General features: G+C 27.8%; 1 protein-coding gene and 1 long non-coding RNA gene across 2 annotated transcripts in view; one reads left to right on the top strand and one right to left on the bottom strand.

Moving 5' to 3' along the window:
* Positions 1-487: 487 nt before the first annotated feature.
* On the top strand, positions 488-6,338 carry LOC129969060 (uncharacterized). The gene is made up of 2 exons (XR_008784459.1): positions 488-726; positions 6,089-6,338. It is a non-coding gene; the product is annotated as an uncharacterized LOC129969060 (long non-coding RNA).
* Positions 6,339-8,208: 1,870 nt separating this feature from the next.
* The window catches only part of LOC129968760 (serine-rich adhesin for platelets-like), a 59,877-nt gene continuing 49,501 nt past the window's right edge, over positions 8,209-18,584 (bottom strand). Inside the window, exons 13-16 of the mRNA XM_056082986.1 lie at positions 17,285-17,470; positions 13,135-13,305; positions 9,646-9,717; positions 8,209-9,257 (exon numbers count right to left, since the gene is read on the bottom strand). Coding sequence (XP_055938961.1) covers positions 9,055-9,257; positions 9,646-9,717; positions 13,135-13,305; positions 17,285-17,470 — 632 coding nt within the window. The 3' untranslated portion in view covers positions 8,209-9,054. The remainder of the gene's footprint in view (positions 9,258-9,645; positions 9,718-13,134; positions 13,306-17,284; positions 17,471-18,584) is intronic.

Below are 18,584 nucleotides of genomic sequence, written 5' to 3'. Positions count from 1 at the left end.
TATTAATTTGGGTAAAGTATTTTTTTAGGAATAAAATTTTTTATTTCTTTTAATGTTTCGTTTTAGCTTTGCATTCTGTCAATAGATGACGCCTGGGGAATCAATGGCAGTAGAAGGTGATATGACAGGCAAAGAAGTCACACACACACACACTGCTTGCTGGGCCATAAAAGGGTTCATGAATTTTATATCCTTATTCTAAATTCTTTCACATACAAAATTTAAAAGAAAAACAGCAGTATAGATAAATATGTATCATTTTTATGGGATGTGAGATGGTATTCTTTTCTGAGCGAAATTTAAAATACTTTTTAATGTCTTCCGATTGTTTCTAGCTCATTGACATGAAATATTGAAAGCATTGGCATTAAGTAAAAGTATTATTATCACAGAAAATTAACGTATTTAATATTTTACATTGTTTTATTAAATTGTAAATCACTTTTATTATCCAAGGTCTTACTGTAGAACAACAATTTGATTTAAAGAAATTAAATTTTACAATTCATATGAACCTGAAGATGTTAATCGAAACCGCCTAACGTGTTTCGGTTTTGTTATACGGCTGCCTGTCACTGCCAGTGTCAACAACACAACTGTAATCAAATGCATCGACCTGAATATTCTGTTCCAAAATCAGATTATAAAATCGACGATATCCGGGCTCTTTAACATCCAAAATTTTCTGCACTCAATACACAAGGCTGTTAAAAGTTGACATTTAAGGTAACTATTTAATATTACGTTAAATTTTGTAAACTATCACCTGTTGGATTTATATGAAAAGGAATTCAAAAACATCATTATTATTCTAATACATTTTAATTTTATAGCTAGTAAATTATACATGTTTTAAATAATTTAATTGTTGAAAAATTAGAATAATGTTTGTGGTTTTTATTAATTTATTAAAAACTTTTAATAATTGATTTTTTTCCAATTATTGCAATATTTTGAATTGGATGGTGGAACAGTAAAAACTTGCTCTTTAAGTATTCAGAAGATTTTGTCATAAATTAGCAGTGTATAGTAATTTGAAAATTAAAAAAAAAAATCATATTTATGTAGTAGCTATCTTTGGTGCCAGCTGGTTCCAGGAATTTTGGCTGTGTGTAATTTTCATTAAATTTTTTATGCATAGCTTTAATGTTCATATTTCTTCCAAAATAAGCATTTGTAAACGTAAATATTAAGTAAACATTATGTTAACAGCTGTGTTATTTTAATACATATATTCTGTTTATTTCATAAATGAATATTCCTCATGGAGTCATATCCAGTAACATCTTAGTGCTGTCAAATCCATATTTTAATTGCACATTGTCCTAACGGTCAATACTACTTCATTTTCTTATTTCTCGACTAAGCACAGCAAATAATAATCAGATCCTCTCTTGAGCTTTCAGCAATAAAAGAAAATCATATAATTAAAGATGTGGTAAAAGAATGAAAACAGTTCGAATTTTATTTCAATAATGAAATATAGTGTTGAAAATAGTGCAAAAAATATTGAAATTTGAAAAAAGTTATATAGCAAATAAATTTGTATCATTAAAAAAAAAGGTACATTTTTTAATTAGAATGGTATAAAAATAACTTTTGAGAATTTTGGCAAAAAAATACTAAAATATTGCTTAATTTTTAATCAGTCAAAATTTCAAAATAATAATAATAATCTCTGCCAGGTGTAAATTTTTTCCTGTTGAATTCGACAATTTCAGATAAAATAGTTTGTCCTGTAGAACAGCAACACAACATAGACAGATTTGTTTTGCTTGTAAAGAATCATCTGAGAAGCAGATGATATTCTGTTTTAGACAAACCAGGTGTAACTTGTTATTCAAACTAAGAATTAGAATGCTATTTAAATTTTATTGAGTAATTTTAGGTTATAAAACAAATATGTGAGGAATTCTTCAAAGCTTTCTTATGAAAATTAAGAACTACAGCAAAGCTTATGTTCCCTTCATTTTATATAATTTTTCACTATTCAGAAGTCATGAAAAAATGACAAATAATGAGAAATAGTTTGTCAGATAAGATTTTACAAACATATGGATTTTCTACATGCAGTCAGACGTTTATTGTAACTTTATTATGAGATCTCAGTGAAGTTTTTCTTATGTAGTTGGAAATTCATGTGCTAGCTTTGAAATGAAATAAATTGTGAAATAGCATTTAGAATTTTCAGTTACTATAAATCTTTTAACATTTTTTTTTCATGAAAATTTTATTATTGAACATATTTGGAAAAAGATGCATGCATGTGAAACGTATGGATACGAATGTTTTGTATATTTGTAAAAAAACCAAATGTTAAAGGGAAAAAAAAAAAAGTAATTGTGTTAGTTTACCTCAATTTTCATGCAAAAATAATTATGTGTTGAATTTACCTGCTTACAGAACTGATTAAAAATACTAAAATTGAACGAATCACAAAAAGTTTTTGCTATTGTATTGAAATTTTGGGAATAATTTATATACTGGGTAATCCAAAAGGCATAGAATAAATAAAAAAAAGTTTCATTTAAAATGCTATACAAATACAAGATTGCATTCATTTTGCTATAATAGTTATATTTTCTAACAAAAGATGGAGCTTCATTTGTATCAACAGTTTGAATTATGGATTAACACAATTTGTGACTCTGCTTGCATAACAAATTCCAAATCTTGTCATTTGGTAGAATGACTGTGAGATATTGGATTATCCTCTGCATGCATAAGCAATTACATCAGATGTAAATTAGGCTTATTGCCAAAATTTACAGTATGAAAAGAATGTTAACTGTTTGGGAATAATTACTATGGGAAAAAATAATTGATGACCTGATCATCTTTAATTCTCCATTTTAATACTTCTGGACAAAATCTATGATGTGCAGAGGTTGTTTGTTGTATTATGAAGATTTTCTTTTGTATCGACGAAATGATGATAAAACTACTATATAACCTTGACAAAAGAAAATAAATATGTATAACTGTCCATTTTCTTGAAGAAAAAAGGAATCCTCAATATTTTAATAAAATTATGTAATCATTTACACTTTTTCATATGCATGGCAATCAAAATCTCCAAAGTTTCACCTTGTTAATTTTGGTGATAGAATTTCTTAAAAGTTATGAATGTCTTTCACATTCGGCCAATGTAGTTCACCTTGTTGAAAGCTATTCAATATTATGTGTCCGGAATTATTATACTTGAAATGGTTTTGGATGCCGTGGAAAGTAATATGCCCAGATCTTATGACTACTACTAAATGGCAGCTATCATACGGAATATTTTTAATCCTAATTACATTAAAAATTATGTTGAACCATAATTCAGATTGTTTACATAACTGAAATATTACTTGAAAAAAAAAATGTAGTCTTCTAGCTATAATTACTTGGTCATTAAAGAATAAAAACCTTTCTATAAAAATTGCATCTTACTTTCTTTTTTTTTCTTCTTCTGATATCACAGATACAAATATTTCTGTTTAAGGGCTAGAATTATATACATACAAACCAAATAATGTTATTTATGATAAGCAGTATTTGCATATATTTTTGATCAAAGGTTAATGGAATATAAAGGATGTTATTTTTTTTAATGTTTTTTTTTTTTTTTTATCTAACACGTGAAAGGTAACTGTGTTGTATGATTGTATTATTATACTTTTTGGTAATTTTGTGTTTTGAATGGATGTCAGTTAGGATAGCACAAATATAAATTTATTTATTGTAATTAGCATGGACAAATGGAAGGCGCTACATTGCAAATCGGCTCAGATGCTCGGCCAGGGCCACTTTCACATTCCAACTTTATTCAGTAAAAACTCAATACTACTGGTTTTTTTTTTTTTTAGCGATTGCAATCATTCTTTTATATACTCTCGGAAGATTTAAGAATTTTCTAAAGGAAAAAAAAAAGTTTTGAGATGTCGCCAAAAGTAAGGAAAGAGGTCTGAAGGAATTGTCTTAGCAAAATATTAAAGATATTAAGAAGGGGTTTAAAGATCTAAGTAGAATTCAGGCTAGTATTTGATGTCAGAAAACCTCGAGAAATTGCAGAATTCACGGCAGTATTTATGTATAATGATTATGGTTATTATCAATTTCAAAATTCTCAATGAAAAATGTAATGAATATGTTGCATATATGAACTAAAAAAACATTATTAATAATTTAAATGTTCCTTTAAATCATCATTTGAGGTCAAATCACTTTTCGAGTGTAAAGGGTTAAACGCGGTCGTACAAGCACTATGCTCCCGTCCACAGGACTGTCATTGTGATGGCAAAATTTCATGAACTGAAGTTTCAAATTCTTCCTCATACATCCTATTCTCCAGATATGGTTCCTTCGAACTATAGTCTCTTCCCCAACCTGAAAAAATTTTTTGTCCGGAGGAAATTCTGTTGTGAAAGTCATCTCAGCGACGAATGCCCATTTTGAGGTCTTAGACAAACGCTGTTACAGAGAGAGGATCCAAGCATTGCCCCACCACTGGAGAAAGTGTATTCTTTAAAAGGGCACTGCGTTGAAAAATAAAGCAATCATTAAGCATATATATATGTAATGATATTTTAAACTTTCTATTTCAATTTAATTAATTTCCAAAATTTTATCTTAATTTAGCTCATAGTAACTTCATTCTAAAAATATTCTCTTATTTCGTGATCCAATTCCACTTTCTCTACTTAATTAATTCAAGAGAAGCTTTATAAAACTGCTTAGTCAGCTAAACGCCGATACTTTCACACGCTCGGCGTGAAGGGGTAAAAATGTCCAGTAAGGACATTCTTTCTTAAAAGATCTCTGTGTTTCCTTTACATGTGATTGACATGCGTCAGAAATCCCTATCAGAATCTTAATAATATATTAACACTGTGGAGAAATATTTTCCCTATCAAAATCTAAGTTTATATAAGGCGAGGGATAATTTATTTCGGCCCTTCTTCCCCACCTCGGCTTTTGTCTGTGCTGTGGCGGACGTCTTGTCCGCGTTTCTGCTTGTAAATAATTATGCTTTCCCGATGGATTAAAAAGATAAAAAGTCTCTTCACTGTCTTCAAAACTGCATCCTGCTTCACATAAAATAATGTTACATATATATATATATTTTCCTTGTGAGGCTAGAACCTTTTGCACCCATCCTCGTATGATGTAAATATTTGCTTTTAATATTTATAAGTTTCTTTATAATAGTTTAAGTAACCAATGCATTCAGTATGACATTCATCTGAACAAGTTTCAAAAACAGAAGAAATGTGTTCAGGGAAAAAAATGTTCTTAAATTATTTTTTTAGTACTCACATTAAAAAAGTTTGATAAAATATAACAGTACTTGTAAAAAATTCTGAGAACTGGAGGATTTTAGATGCATGAAATTATTCTCGACATATCTCATCGCTCTTTCAGTTTGTTTATTACTGATAAAAACTGCACATTTATAAGAATTCCACTATTATTATGCTTTAATTTTTTCATAATTAATTTAAAAATAAAATGTTTGAATAGATTTATTAACAATAACTGAAGATTAACTATGGCTGTAGTTTTGCATTTCAAAGCATGCTGCTGTCTACTATGCTTTACTAATTGAGCAAATCATACAGGTCATCAGAGCAAAATTTTTTAAGGCAGGTTTTGCTTTTATGGCCAGGTTTGCAAATAAATTCTATAAGATTTTATTTGTGTTGAATGTGAAATGATCAGTATGTGAATGACAAATTAGATTCATCAAATAATTTTTTTAATTATAAGAAAATCCAAATGGCAAATAAAGGGAAGAAATGGAAGGACAGTGTAATAATAATAATTATTACTATTATGTTTTTTGCTGTTTTGGATGTTTAAAAAGTGTGCAGTCTTATATATATTTCAATCTAAATTTCTTAAAGATGCAATAACTTGCATTTCAATACAGTAATTATTTATAGATACATTAAAATATTGGATAAAATTCTAGTATTTTACAAAAACATGCAATTTTTTATAGGCTATTTTAAAAATATATATTGGTAAAGAGAAGCAATTATAGATCTGACTTAAGATCAAAATCTTGATGTTATATTAATACATTTCTTATATTCCATTTCAGATCATTTTTGTAAAATGCGCCAGTTGAAAGGAAAAGTAAAAGAAAGCAAGAAAGAAAAAAGAGAAAGGAAGAAAGATTTTGTTGAAAACAAGAAAAGATTTTTTACTATAGCTCTTCCTGTTATCATTGTTTTGATAGCTATACTTACCTTTTTCATATATATCAGTACAAGAGATAAAAGGAGGATATGAAATAATTTTTTTGATTGTAAATTTACTTATGCTATACAAATATATGGAGCAACAGTTGATGGCATTGTTGTGGTTTTATAATGTACAGATTAGATTCGGTGTTGCTACGACAAACATATGGATGGAGTTATAAGGAAACAGTATAAAGTCCAAATGTCAAAAATAAAATGTGAATTCAAAAGCACGAAAAAAAAAAAATCTATGAAAGCAATAACATTGTGAATAATAATAATAAAATCATGAAAATTAAATGTGAGGGTAAAAACTAATTTGGATGGCAGAAATCTAAGATGTATTATATATGTTTGCACCTGCATTTTTAAACAGGGCTTAAACAAACAAGCCCCAGAGGGGTTGTATTACAAAATCGCTGATTGCAGAATTTTGAGTAAAAATAATTTAGAAAGTATTTGAGTTTAAAACATTTCACATTTATTTTCTTTATTTGTAGATGAGATTGAAGGTACACACACATACACACAAAACTTTCTTCTAAAAGAATGTCAAATTGTTATTACATAATGTCAATAATTATCACAATAATGGTAATACAAAAATTAAGAAGGAGTAACAATCAATTTTACACTGAAGCACTTTCTCTTTTAAAAAGTGAATTTCATATCTAAAATTCAAGCATTATGACAATATATGCTAACACTTTGTGTACCACAGTGAAATCTCTAAAATATATGTTGGACTGCATGTTTTTAGACCATTTGTCCATTATTTAAATCATTATAACACAGATCATAATTCATTTTTGGGAATGAAATTAAAGTGTGAAGATGAGAAAACTCGTGAGCCGTACACAATGTGTTAACTACAAATATAAATCATAAGACGTATTAAGTTGATACGTATGATATTACGTTACGTATACGTATGATAACGTACGATATTACGTTATAAATCATAAACGTAATATCATAAGACGTATTTTAACCAAGATTTTAAGCTGTAAAGTACATTCTCTCTTCATTCCACTTTAAGATAACTTAGTTTTGTAAGTTTAAATGATCTAAAAAATTATATAAATTATTATTTTATAAAGAAAGAAGAAGATGGAATGCATTGCTTAATAATGATTTAAAGTAATTTTAACAAGTAATGCGAAGCCCTACTGTATCTAAAGAAAGCACACCTTTTGCAAAGGCATGTATGGGTCAAATCATGTGACTGGCGATATCTTGTTATCAATGAATTCAAGTTTAATTAACTCTTTCCTTTTACTTATTTTATGAGTAAATTTTCAGATTGGAATAGCTTTTACATTATCTTAGAAAAACAAAATTTTCACTCCCCCCCCCCCAAATTTTCTGTCATTATCAAGTAAAGAACCTCAGATTTTCATAAATGAAGGAATTTCATGTCTACTATGTAGTGTGATACAAACAAATTGTATAGATGACAAAAATAAAATTTCTTTCACAACACAGTTTACTTGGTGAAAACTACTATAGCTACAAAGAAATTGATGAATTTACATTCAATTTATTAAATGCATTCAAACACTTTTCAAATTCAATGACAATACACAGTAAGTATATTTACAATGATATATGTTGCTTTAATCATAACAAAATATGTGAATCTTTTAGATATTGATGTAACATAAGCTGCATAAAAATGATGCACTTGAAACTTGGGAATCTAAATTACTAATAGTAAAAATAAGATATGATGACTATCAAATACAAGGACAAATATTCAGTGTTAATTGTGTATATTTTCTAAACATATTAATTCATTTGTAGTGCATTATATATTATGCTTATATAGTTTGTGATTAGATTATTTTCCATTATGACAAATTTGGAAATTATGCTCATCTGAAATTAATATTATGTTTTTGCATTCAGCAAGCATCTATATATATATATATATATATATATATATATATATATATATATATATATATAGGAACAAGAAAAATTTTGAAACTGAACATTTAATAATAAAAAATAAAATATTCCACAATCAGTTTTTCACCAAATATATTGGCTTAATTCTGATTTAATTTTTAAAAAATATGACATGATTTTGGAAGGGGGGAGGATATGCAATTTTCGCTTGTAAAAGAAAATCTAATGGTAAGTGAACAGCCTTTCTTTTTACATTAAATATGAATAGCTCTTCAAACTGCTTTATATGACTTTTACTTTACACAGGAAGTGCATGAAATGACATAAAGCAAGAAAGAAAAGGGGAGGGGGAAATGCAAATATTTATTTAGACAATATCAAATAAAAATACTGTACTTAGTTTTTTTTTACATGAAAATTTTCTAAACTTACCAAGATACACATTTAAATATTTCAGTCTGAGATCATTTTATTCATGTAGATGATTCAATAAAAACAACATTTTATTATCAGAATATCAATATAGAGTACTATTATCACAATAAGAAATTATGTTAAAAAAATAAATAACTACAATTGCATAACAAATGACTGAAAAGAATCACTATGCTTTTAGTGAAAACATTAAAAATTGCAAAATACGAGAACAAAGCATTTTTTTGATAAAAACAAAGGATGAACAAATATACAATTCTCTTCCAAAGACTAATTTTTAGACAATTCAAATATGGTATTTATAAATCAATGAAGTAGTTCAGTTGATGTAAATATTATACAATAATGAATGATGTAAACCTGACTGGAATGGATATGGAATTAATGGATGTAGACATATAATTAAATAGGACTTAACAGCTAAATGAAAGAAAAGCTCTACATATTATAATCTTATGTGCACAAAATGGTAAATGATTTATATGATCATTGTGCCATGAAGTTCCAAATCTTGTTCTACCATTAGTCTCAGGTTAAAGTACATTCTAGTAGATGCAACAATTCTGTGATCCTCATGATGGTACGTTATCCATTCTTGCATTTCTTCTGGAAACAAATCATTCCTCAACAGTAAGAGTTTCAGCAAAGATGCACCAGCATAGATTTGTACAAATTCTCTTTCTGTTAAATATAAAATAAAAAAAGTTATGCAAGGACGATCTTTTTATATATTATTAATTCTTTAAATCTATTTAATTTTGAATTTAAAAAACAGGAGCAAAAGGAATTTTTTTTTTTTTTTTAATAGAAGAAAGCTTGAAGAAAATTGTCATAGAGCCAAAAATTGCTAGCAATAAAATTAATTATTAATAAATGTTTAATGTTTAGAACAAAAAAGCATTACAAAGCATGTATGCTGCAATAACTTTACTTTATAAAACTTCATTAAAGCATTTAGAAATAATGTGATTTGAAATTTATTGTAATAAAAAATATAGTAAAAATGTTCATTTTTTTTTTTTCATTTACAAAGACATCAAGTTGGTTAGAATAAATGAAAATTACTTACCAGGATTTTTCCAGTATTTCATGAGATAAGTATGAGACAATTTTTCATCAGGGCAATCAAAACAAATCTCAGCTATAACATATTTGATTAATTAATAAGTATATAAAAAATATTACGTTTTTTTATTACTGATTTTTTTTTTACACAACGTTTTTATCACACAATCATCATATAAAATTAGTGTATGAGGATATCATTCTGAAACCTTATTTTTATTTACTAAATTAAATTTAACAAACACAATTTTTTTTAATTCGATACAATTCTTGCCACAATTTGCTTATTTATATAATTTGAAATGATTCATCAATTCAGTTAGGCCAGTTCAAATTAAGTTTCTGATTACTGAGATTGATTTTTATGATTCACTAATACATAGATTGCTTATTATTTTTTCATTAATAATTCATTAACTTAAAAAAATTATTTTAAATCTTATTACACCAAATGAAGCTGCAGTATTAATGTTAAAGTGTCTAGGAGGGAAATAAAAATTTATGACTTTTATAATATTAAATTTCTACAACATTTAAAAAAAATTACTCTGAGCATTTAGACATTAATTTTGGTACTGCCAAGATTTGATTAGATTTAAAAAATTTAGATGACAGAATTAAATCTTAAGTCAAACCTTTTTCATCAGCACTAAAATTTCTTCTGACAGATATAATTTATTAGATAACTTTAAATAAATGCATTGCTCATTCGTTGCACCAATAAAAATTTATTCCATATAAGATTTTTGCCTTTCAATTTTGTTTTTGTCTGATGAATCTTATTTTAATATGAATTGATGAATTTAAATATGTATAGTTCTTATATTTAACAGAAATAAACCTCTTTTCAAAATAGAGGAAATACATCAAAGTTATTTTTTTCTCTTAACCTCAGTTTGAGATAAATATAAGAAATGAAAATTAACAATTGACATAATAATAATTCACACAATTATCCTTCTTTATAGATCAATAACCCAAACCCAACCTAAATAGATCAATAACCCATTAAAAATGTGCAACACTGCTCACTTTTTCAAAGCATTACCGACAATCTCATTAGAAAAAACACTACAGTCAGTGGCCTGATATGCGGCTAACCGATTAATGTGAATAAGACCTGGATTACCACTAAGCTATGAGGATGATTTTTGCGGTTTTCTGACTTAAGTAAAAAGTCATTGCCAATTCTTTTGCAGTTTCAGACTCAGACCTTTCCTGTCACGTTGGATTGTACTCTCAGACTTGATTGCACTCCTTAAATTATAAAGTTACAAGGAGTCAAACAACGGATCGTAAAGGATTGTCTGGGACGAATTCTTGCCAAGATGCTAGATCGACCACATTCAACTTCCTCCGGAAAACCAGGTTAATACCAGGATTTTTTCCACCAATGTCTTCAGGGCTTTGATGGAAGGTGTACTCCAGAAACAAAGAAATTTAATTGCTTTTTGACTGCATCTTGCTCCCTTTCAAATTCACAGCAAAGCAGTGTTTTTGTAGGAAATCCAAGCCGAGAACATATGATCCCCGATTCATGTAGATTCCACCAATAACAATTCGAAAGAAATTCTGGAGGTTTGCATTTAGGCTGTCTCTTTTTATGAGTCAATAAAGTCATATTAACACGTCTGTTCCTAATAAAGTCACATTAAGACCTGCGTGTATCAATCAGATCGAACATGGGATTCCATAAACAAATCCGGTCACGTAGGGTCTAATTGTCCCATTGCTAAGTACAGGAACTTTCAATACTTCTTCAGGACATTTTATTCAGAGAGAACAGTCGTCGCTCAACAAAACGATAGTAAATTAATTTGCTTTACTTAGCCATCAACTCAGTACGTTCTCTTCCTTAATTCACTTCGATCTGATCACCGGATCTGTAAGTCTTTTTCTGATGACACTGATATTCATTTGACCTTCGCCTTGGCTCCTGTCATTTACTTCCAGTCTTTAGTTTCGCATCTTTCACTTCTTGTATGTTTTTTTTTCTTTCTTCTTGTGCATCTGTCAACATGAATTTTAGTTCAGTCGAATTCACTCAGGGCAAAAACTTTCATCTCTTCATTTCTAATTCCGATTTTATTTTCTGTTTTTTCGCATTCAATTATCAATTTTTCACATCCAGCTTCCAACAATTTCTTGATATCAAATAGCAAAACTAATTAGTTCAATGTTCTCGGCCATCTTTGCTTCAGATTTGTCAACACCATACGCTGCTGCATCCACTGCTCCTCTTCTGACATAGATATCATGGAAAATTGTTAAGTCCGAAAATCAATGTTTCCAATCCATTGTTGTAAGAAACAGTCTAACAGGCCCAATAACAAATAATTGATACTTTATTCTACAGGAAAGCATGAATTCACAGGTAATATATCTGAGCCGAAGTGTACACAAAACCCACACTTGCAGTAAAGAGCAGAACACAAGCGGCAAACCATGCATAAATAGCATGAAGCTTTCTGAGAAAACTCGCTCAATTATTAGCTTGAGCTCACTTCAAATGACTAAGCTATAAGACGGGCCTACACATGAAGAGTCGACTAATTCAATAGTGACAATAAAAATATCTTTTTAGTTTTTTACTTTTCTAATTATATTCTTTTCATTTTATTTCTTGAGCAAAAAAGTACAGATCCATTTCATTTTTCACTGACAAATAAAAAATAAGTTTTAATTTTTTTTTGTATGATTTGCTAATTTTTGCTTTTGGAAACTATTTTCAGAGTACAATCCAATTAAATTTGAAAATTAAGTTCTTTTTCAAAAACTAATTCTTAATTGTGTTTTTCCAACAATGTCATATTTCTAAATCACAATCAACGACAAATCTAATCGTGATAACCATACAGTAATTAGAAACATCATAAATTTATCAAATAAAACTTCAATTGCTGTCTATTTATTGTTTCTTTATTAAATTTTGTTACAATACAGGCTCTGTTAAAAATGGCATAATCAGTCAAACAATAGTTTATTAAAAACATTGGTAGATTAATATAATCTCAACATTTTCTATTATAAATAATAATACTTTTTCTTTTAATCTATGTATACAGGAAAAATTATCTTTAAAACTCTGCTCCCCTGCAATAGCTACTTGGATTCTTCCTTTTTAATTCACAGCTATTTATCAGAGGAATAAAATAACACTATTTGTACCAAGTATTATTTGATTCAAAGGATTGCTGATATTTCTTTTGTCAGGTCCAATGTGTAATTTTAAATATTTCATGCATTTTTAATTCAGAAAATACACTAATATTTTTAAAATGCCTTTATTTTTATAATATCACATTTTTTTACTGTAGCAAAGTATTTAATTTTTTATAATACTACAATAAATATGTTATAAAAATCTAATTTATTTGGTTAATTTCATGTAAAGTCTTCTATTTAGATATATGTTGATCAGAAAAAGAAATGTATTGAATAATTTACAGAAAAGTAAAATAAAACTGAACATTAAATACAGAGCTTTACTTACTACATAAATCAGCAAAGAATGCAAAATCGTATTCGCCATCATCTTCTTTAGAGTAAGTCAGCAAATTTGGAAGAACATAAGCTTCCAGTAAGTGTTCTTGAGCCCAACTCCATCCATTGACTCGTGCACATATTGATAAGACTCCAATCAGCAAATCATTTCTGTTATAACCTGGAACATAACTGTAACTTAAATAATAATCTTTCTAACATATTTTATTCCTTTATTATAACTAAATATAAGTAGTAGGAGGAAAAAGGAAAATATATTAGTAGTATAATTTAATAAAAGATTTCCCAGCTAAGTTTTATAACAGAAATGAAAATTTTAAGGTTTGCAACAGTAAAAAGTGCACTTATTTAATGCCAAAACTATGTTTTAATAATAATAATAAAAGAAATGGAACAAATGAAAAGTAGCATCAGTCCATATAACAGCTAATTGCAGATAGAAAAAAAATTGAAAATACAAGGTAGACAGGAATACAAAATAAATTGATCAAATAAAATTTTTTATACATAATTACTGTTGCAAGTGCTGCATTGAAACAAGATGTACCAACTAAGTCTCCATTGAACTGTTAAAGTAGCAATATTCACGAATGCTGGATGTTTTAAAAAAGCAGAATTCATTTCATTATATATAAAAATGATTCAAATTAAACAACATGTTTACTAAACCAATTTCACTCAAATTTCACATGCATGCTCTTCTGAACATGCAATTTCGATTTATTCGATGCTGATATTTTTTTTGTTAGACCTAATGTATAATTTAAAATGTTTCATGCATTCTTAATTCAGAAAATATACTAATTCTTTTAAAAAGTCTTTAATTTTATTATATTACTTTTTTTTATTTTAATACGAGGAAGCCTTTAATTTTTTATAATTCTATAATGTATATGTTGTAAAAAAATCCAACTGATTTGGTTAATATGTTAAAAATAAAGTTATAATACGTTAAAAAGAAGATTTATGTAATAATTGTATTGCTACAACATGTGAAAACACATATAACAAATATGGCTCAATATGTCCTTCAATTCTGCATTCAATGCACAACACATTCAATGGAGAATGTATGTCATTGTAGATGCTGAAATGACTTGCATAATGCATGAAAAGGTAATGCAGTATGCAGGAATGCATCATTTGGCATGAACATAGTAGTGAGAACACAATTTTTCTGTTGAAAAATGGTGTAACAAATTTCTAGAGCATCAATATATATTTAGAGGCAGTAACATAATAAGCCTTCGGTCCAGAGGTTGTCTTTTCTTCAAAGAAGTTAGGACCAATGACAAATGATAAGGTGAAGCTATATAGCCACTTTTAGAGATGGAAAGGAATTTGTTGATAAACATGGACAATGGTGTCAGACTAGAAAAATGATGTGTTATATAGAATCATTCAAGTGTAAATAAGTCTTGTCATCATCAATAAGTCATTCATCATCAATAATAATAAGGAATGAACATTAAAACAAATGTTCTCCACACTTCATTATCACTCAAGTAATTATTGAATGTAGGATACACTGTCTCATTCTCTACACACTCATTCTCTTCACATTGTCATATATGGAATATCCAATTAATGTAACAGTGCATATGATAGAACATTACTGCTACCATGCACTGTTGCTGCTTCCAGAAAACAAGTTTGTTAGTGGCCTTGTACAGGTTTCATTGTGAATGCTCAAGTCTCTTCAAAAGGTAGGATCCCTTTTCAACAATTTGTAACTGTCAGAAAGCCTATATGTAAAACTTTTATCCACTGAGATGCTTTTAGTGTAGCAGATGCATGGCTTTTTACTAATAAAACACTTTAACAAGTAAGCATGACCTGGTAAAGTAAGTTTTTTCACAATGAAGTCCTCATTTGATTAAAAAAATGCCTCATGACTTTTAATATAGATAAATTTTGTTGTAAATATGAAGAAATATGTAAACTGCCTGCACCAGAGAACTATTTCCTCTTCTAGTGGCTCAAATATGAAATAATTTTTTTTTCCAGAATCAAAACTGAAAACTCAGGGCAGCATGTATTAGAAATTTGGATGATATTAATAAAGTAATTTTTCTCTATAGAGAGGACTAAATATTTTCTGTTTGATTTGGATCATTCAGTATATCAATTTGCCAAGTTCCAATAAATAAGGTAGGCAATTGTATAAAAACACTTTGATTTCTGTAGAGGCTGGTAATAAAAAATTACACGAATCAAATTGTTATAGAACTACCTTGGTGAAAATAAAGTCAGGAAGTAAAATGTTTCTTTTACATTTATATATAAGATCATAAAATTTCATTCTTCTATCAGCAAAAATTTTCTGAAATATTAAAATGCAAATTTATGCTTGTAACAATATGACATTTTCATATTGTTACAAATTCCAAATTATAGTATGGCTACCAGTTATCACAAATGAAATGTTCTCTGTACTGTCATTTTTGGAATGTTAAGTTCTGAACCAAACTTTTGTACACTAGGATGAGGCAATTTAAAAGATAAATTCAAATTTCAATTTATGAACTATTTATAAAACGCCTCATTCTCTTTTTTGGGAAGGAAGAATATTGTAAATTTTACTTAGTGAACTATTCTGTAAATGTATTTAATAGATAAATACCTGAAAATCAAAAAAATGACATTTGTATTCAGCTACATCAGCATTACGATTATTTAAATAATGAGCATTTCAAAACTTTTGTCAAGTTGAAATGCATAATTTTTTAAGAAAGCTTAATATCAAGCACACAGCAGGGAGCAAAGAATTTTATTTTCTTGTTCAATATTGTGCTATTTCTCCGATAATTTTAAAAAATTCTCAATTTCTAAACTCACTATTTTTCTCAAGTCATTTTCAGTCACATTTTCATTAAAGTTTAAATTATTAATAAATCAAAGTGAACACAGAATGCATAATAAGCATATTTCTTTGCACATGACAGTTTTTATATTTAAAAAAATTCATACTTTTAAAATTAATGCTTCAATTTAAATTTATGGAAAGCTATATAAATTGAGAAATAAAATATCTTAAAATTTTGCACCCCCCCCCCCAAAAAAAAAAACTGCCATATGATATGAAAACTGTCAAAACTGAAAGTTTGTGTGTGCAAAGATGGATATAAAAGAAACATTTTCCTAATCGTCACTTTTACATAATGGAGGCCATACAAATACTTAAAACAAAAATCATTTTTTTTTAATAATCAGCCTGCATAGAATCTAAGGAGTTTTCATTGAATTACCCACTTCATTTAATAAAATTTTATTTAATAGATAATTGGAAGTATATGTCCAGATTCAACATTTAAGAAAATAATTGCTTCCTTCACTTTTTAGTAATACCCTGTATAGTAAATTGAAAGAGAAAATGGAAGAAAGAATAAAATTATATTTGCTTATATTTCTCCTGTAGCAAATTGTGGAAGAGGATAAGATTTTATTGATAAAAAGTGGGTGGTCTTTTAGTGATGAAACCTTCAAAGTGAATAATTAAAAGAAACAATTGATAAGTTACTTGCTTTTGAGAGCCAAAAGATAATAAATCTTTCTACTATAATCCCAGATACATATTATTGTCAAGTATTTGAATTAAAAAAAGACCACATCACTAGTTTTATGATCTAAATGCAGAACCAAAGACTTTAGTCATGGAAGGCATCTGGGAAGTACTCTAACATTTTGAGCAAATACCTCCTTTTAAAAAAACTATGGGAAGCAAAATTCTTTCATATATATAATATGCACATAATATAATTTAAAAAAAGTAGATAATAAAATATTAAAAATGCAGTTTAAAAATAAATAATAATATAGAGTCTACAAAAGCCTAAGCCCTGAACTCAAATATACAGTTTTACTGATGCATTAAAACTTTTTCATTACAGTACAAATTTTATACATGAATTTACATATATTATTTTGAAACATGTATTTACATGTATCAATTCGACATTAAAAAATCTCATATTGGCTCTAACAATCTATATTAATTTTAGATGTGCATTTATAGTTAATTGTAAATTTCATAGTATCAGAGTTTCACTTTATCAGAAAAATAAATGCTTTTTAATGCCTAATATTTAAAATTTAGAGAAAACAATATATAGGATAAATACCAATCATTCTAAACTCACCAAGTTTGCGTTTATCTTCAATGAATTTCAGGAGGTCAGGTATTGTCTTACTTATATCAGTACAAAACTCAACAGTCAAATATTTACAAAAAACATTGCTGCAATGTTTCCATTGCGTTTCTGTAAGAGTTTTTGGTTTTTGCTGCACACCATAAGAAAGAGCACTTAAAAATATTTCCTCTTCCTCTGAAAAAGAACATATACATACAAAAATTCAATCTCTGTTTAAATAAAGAACAAAACAATATTCAGCTTTAACAGTGATGTGAATTCTTATAGGACATTAGTCATTGTACCCACAACTTCACTAAAGTTTATTTGTTATATATGTGATGATATCTCTTAATTTCAATTCTTATTAATTTCCCATTTTTATCTCAAAATTAATTCATGTTAACTTCATTATAAAATTTTCACTTATTTCCTGATCAAAACCCCAATTTTATATTTAATTATTGTCAACAAGAGCTCTAAAAAATTCTTTTTTCCTTGTTTTCTCATGTCATAAGTGAAGGAAAAAGAATATCTGGCACTTACATAGTTATTTCAAAGATACCCAAAATTCCTTTTCCTAGGTCGACACTTGTCAAATAAATCCCTATCCCCTTTTGTAATAAAAGTACAAAAGAGAAAAATTCTGTTGGTTTTTGCCTTCTGGTTGTGATTGTATTCATGTATACCCTTAATTCCTGTGTAAAAAAATATACCACCCATAGTAAAATAAATTGAAGTACAATCAAAAACGTCTCTTCCTTCAACTACATAATTGCCAAAATTATACTACATATAGTATGAAAGAAAAAGCAAAATACATAGACTTTTACACTGTGCAGGTTTTCAGCTCTTAAAAAGTTTTTGAGTTCTCGAGCCTAATTAATAAGATCTAATTAACCACTATCCTTTTATTTAAACAAAATATTTATTCTCATCAACTGGGACTAATATGTAAAGATTGTATAGAATTTCACTTTAGAACATGTAATATATAACTGGCCATGGGGAAGGAATACAGTTTTTATGTTGATAGCAGCAACTTTAATAATAATTATTATGAAAGAAAAATGAATTGGCAATTGTAGGTATTGAAAATCAAATGACAAACTCAGGATAAGAAGAATACGGGGATAGTGAATGCTCCCTTTTTTACTATTACCTGAAAAGTATTATGTAAGGCATAATACATCATACTAGATGTTCCATTTTATAATGTTTTTATAAAATGTTCCATTTTATAATGACTTTTAGATTCAATGTATGCAGTAGCATCCTAAGAGGATTCATAGAATTGAAAATTTGACAG

This window comes from Argiope bruennichi, chromosome 5 (assembly GCF_947563725.1).
Source record: "Argiope bruennichi chromosome 5, qqArgBrue1.1, whole genome shotgun sequence".
NCBI lineage: Eukaryota > Metazoa > Arthropoda > Arachnida > Araneae > Araneidae > Argiope > Argiope bruennichi.
Note: the sequence above shows the minus strand (reverse complement) of the source record. Positions and strands in the feature narration are given on the sequence as shown.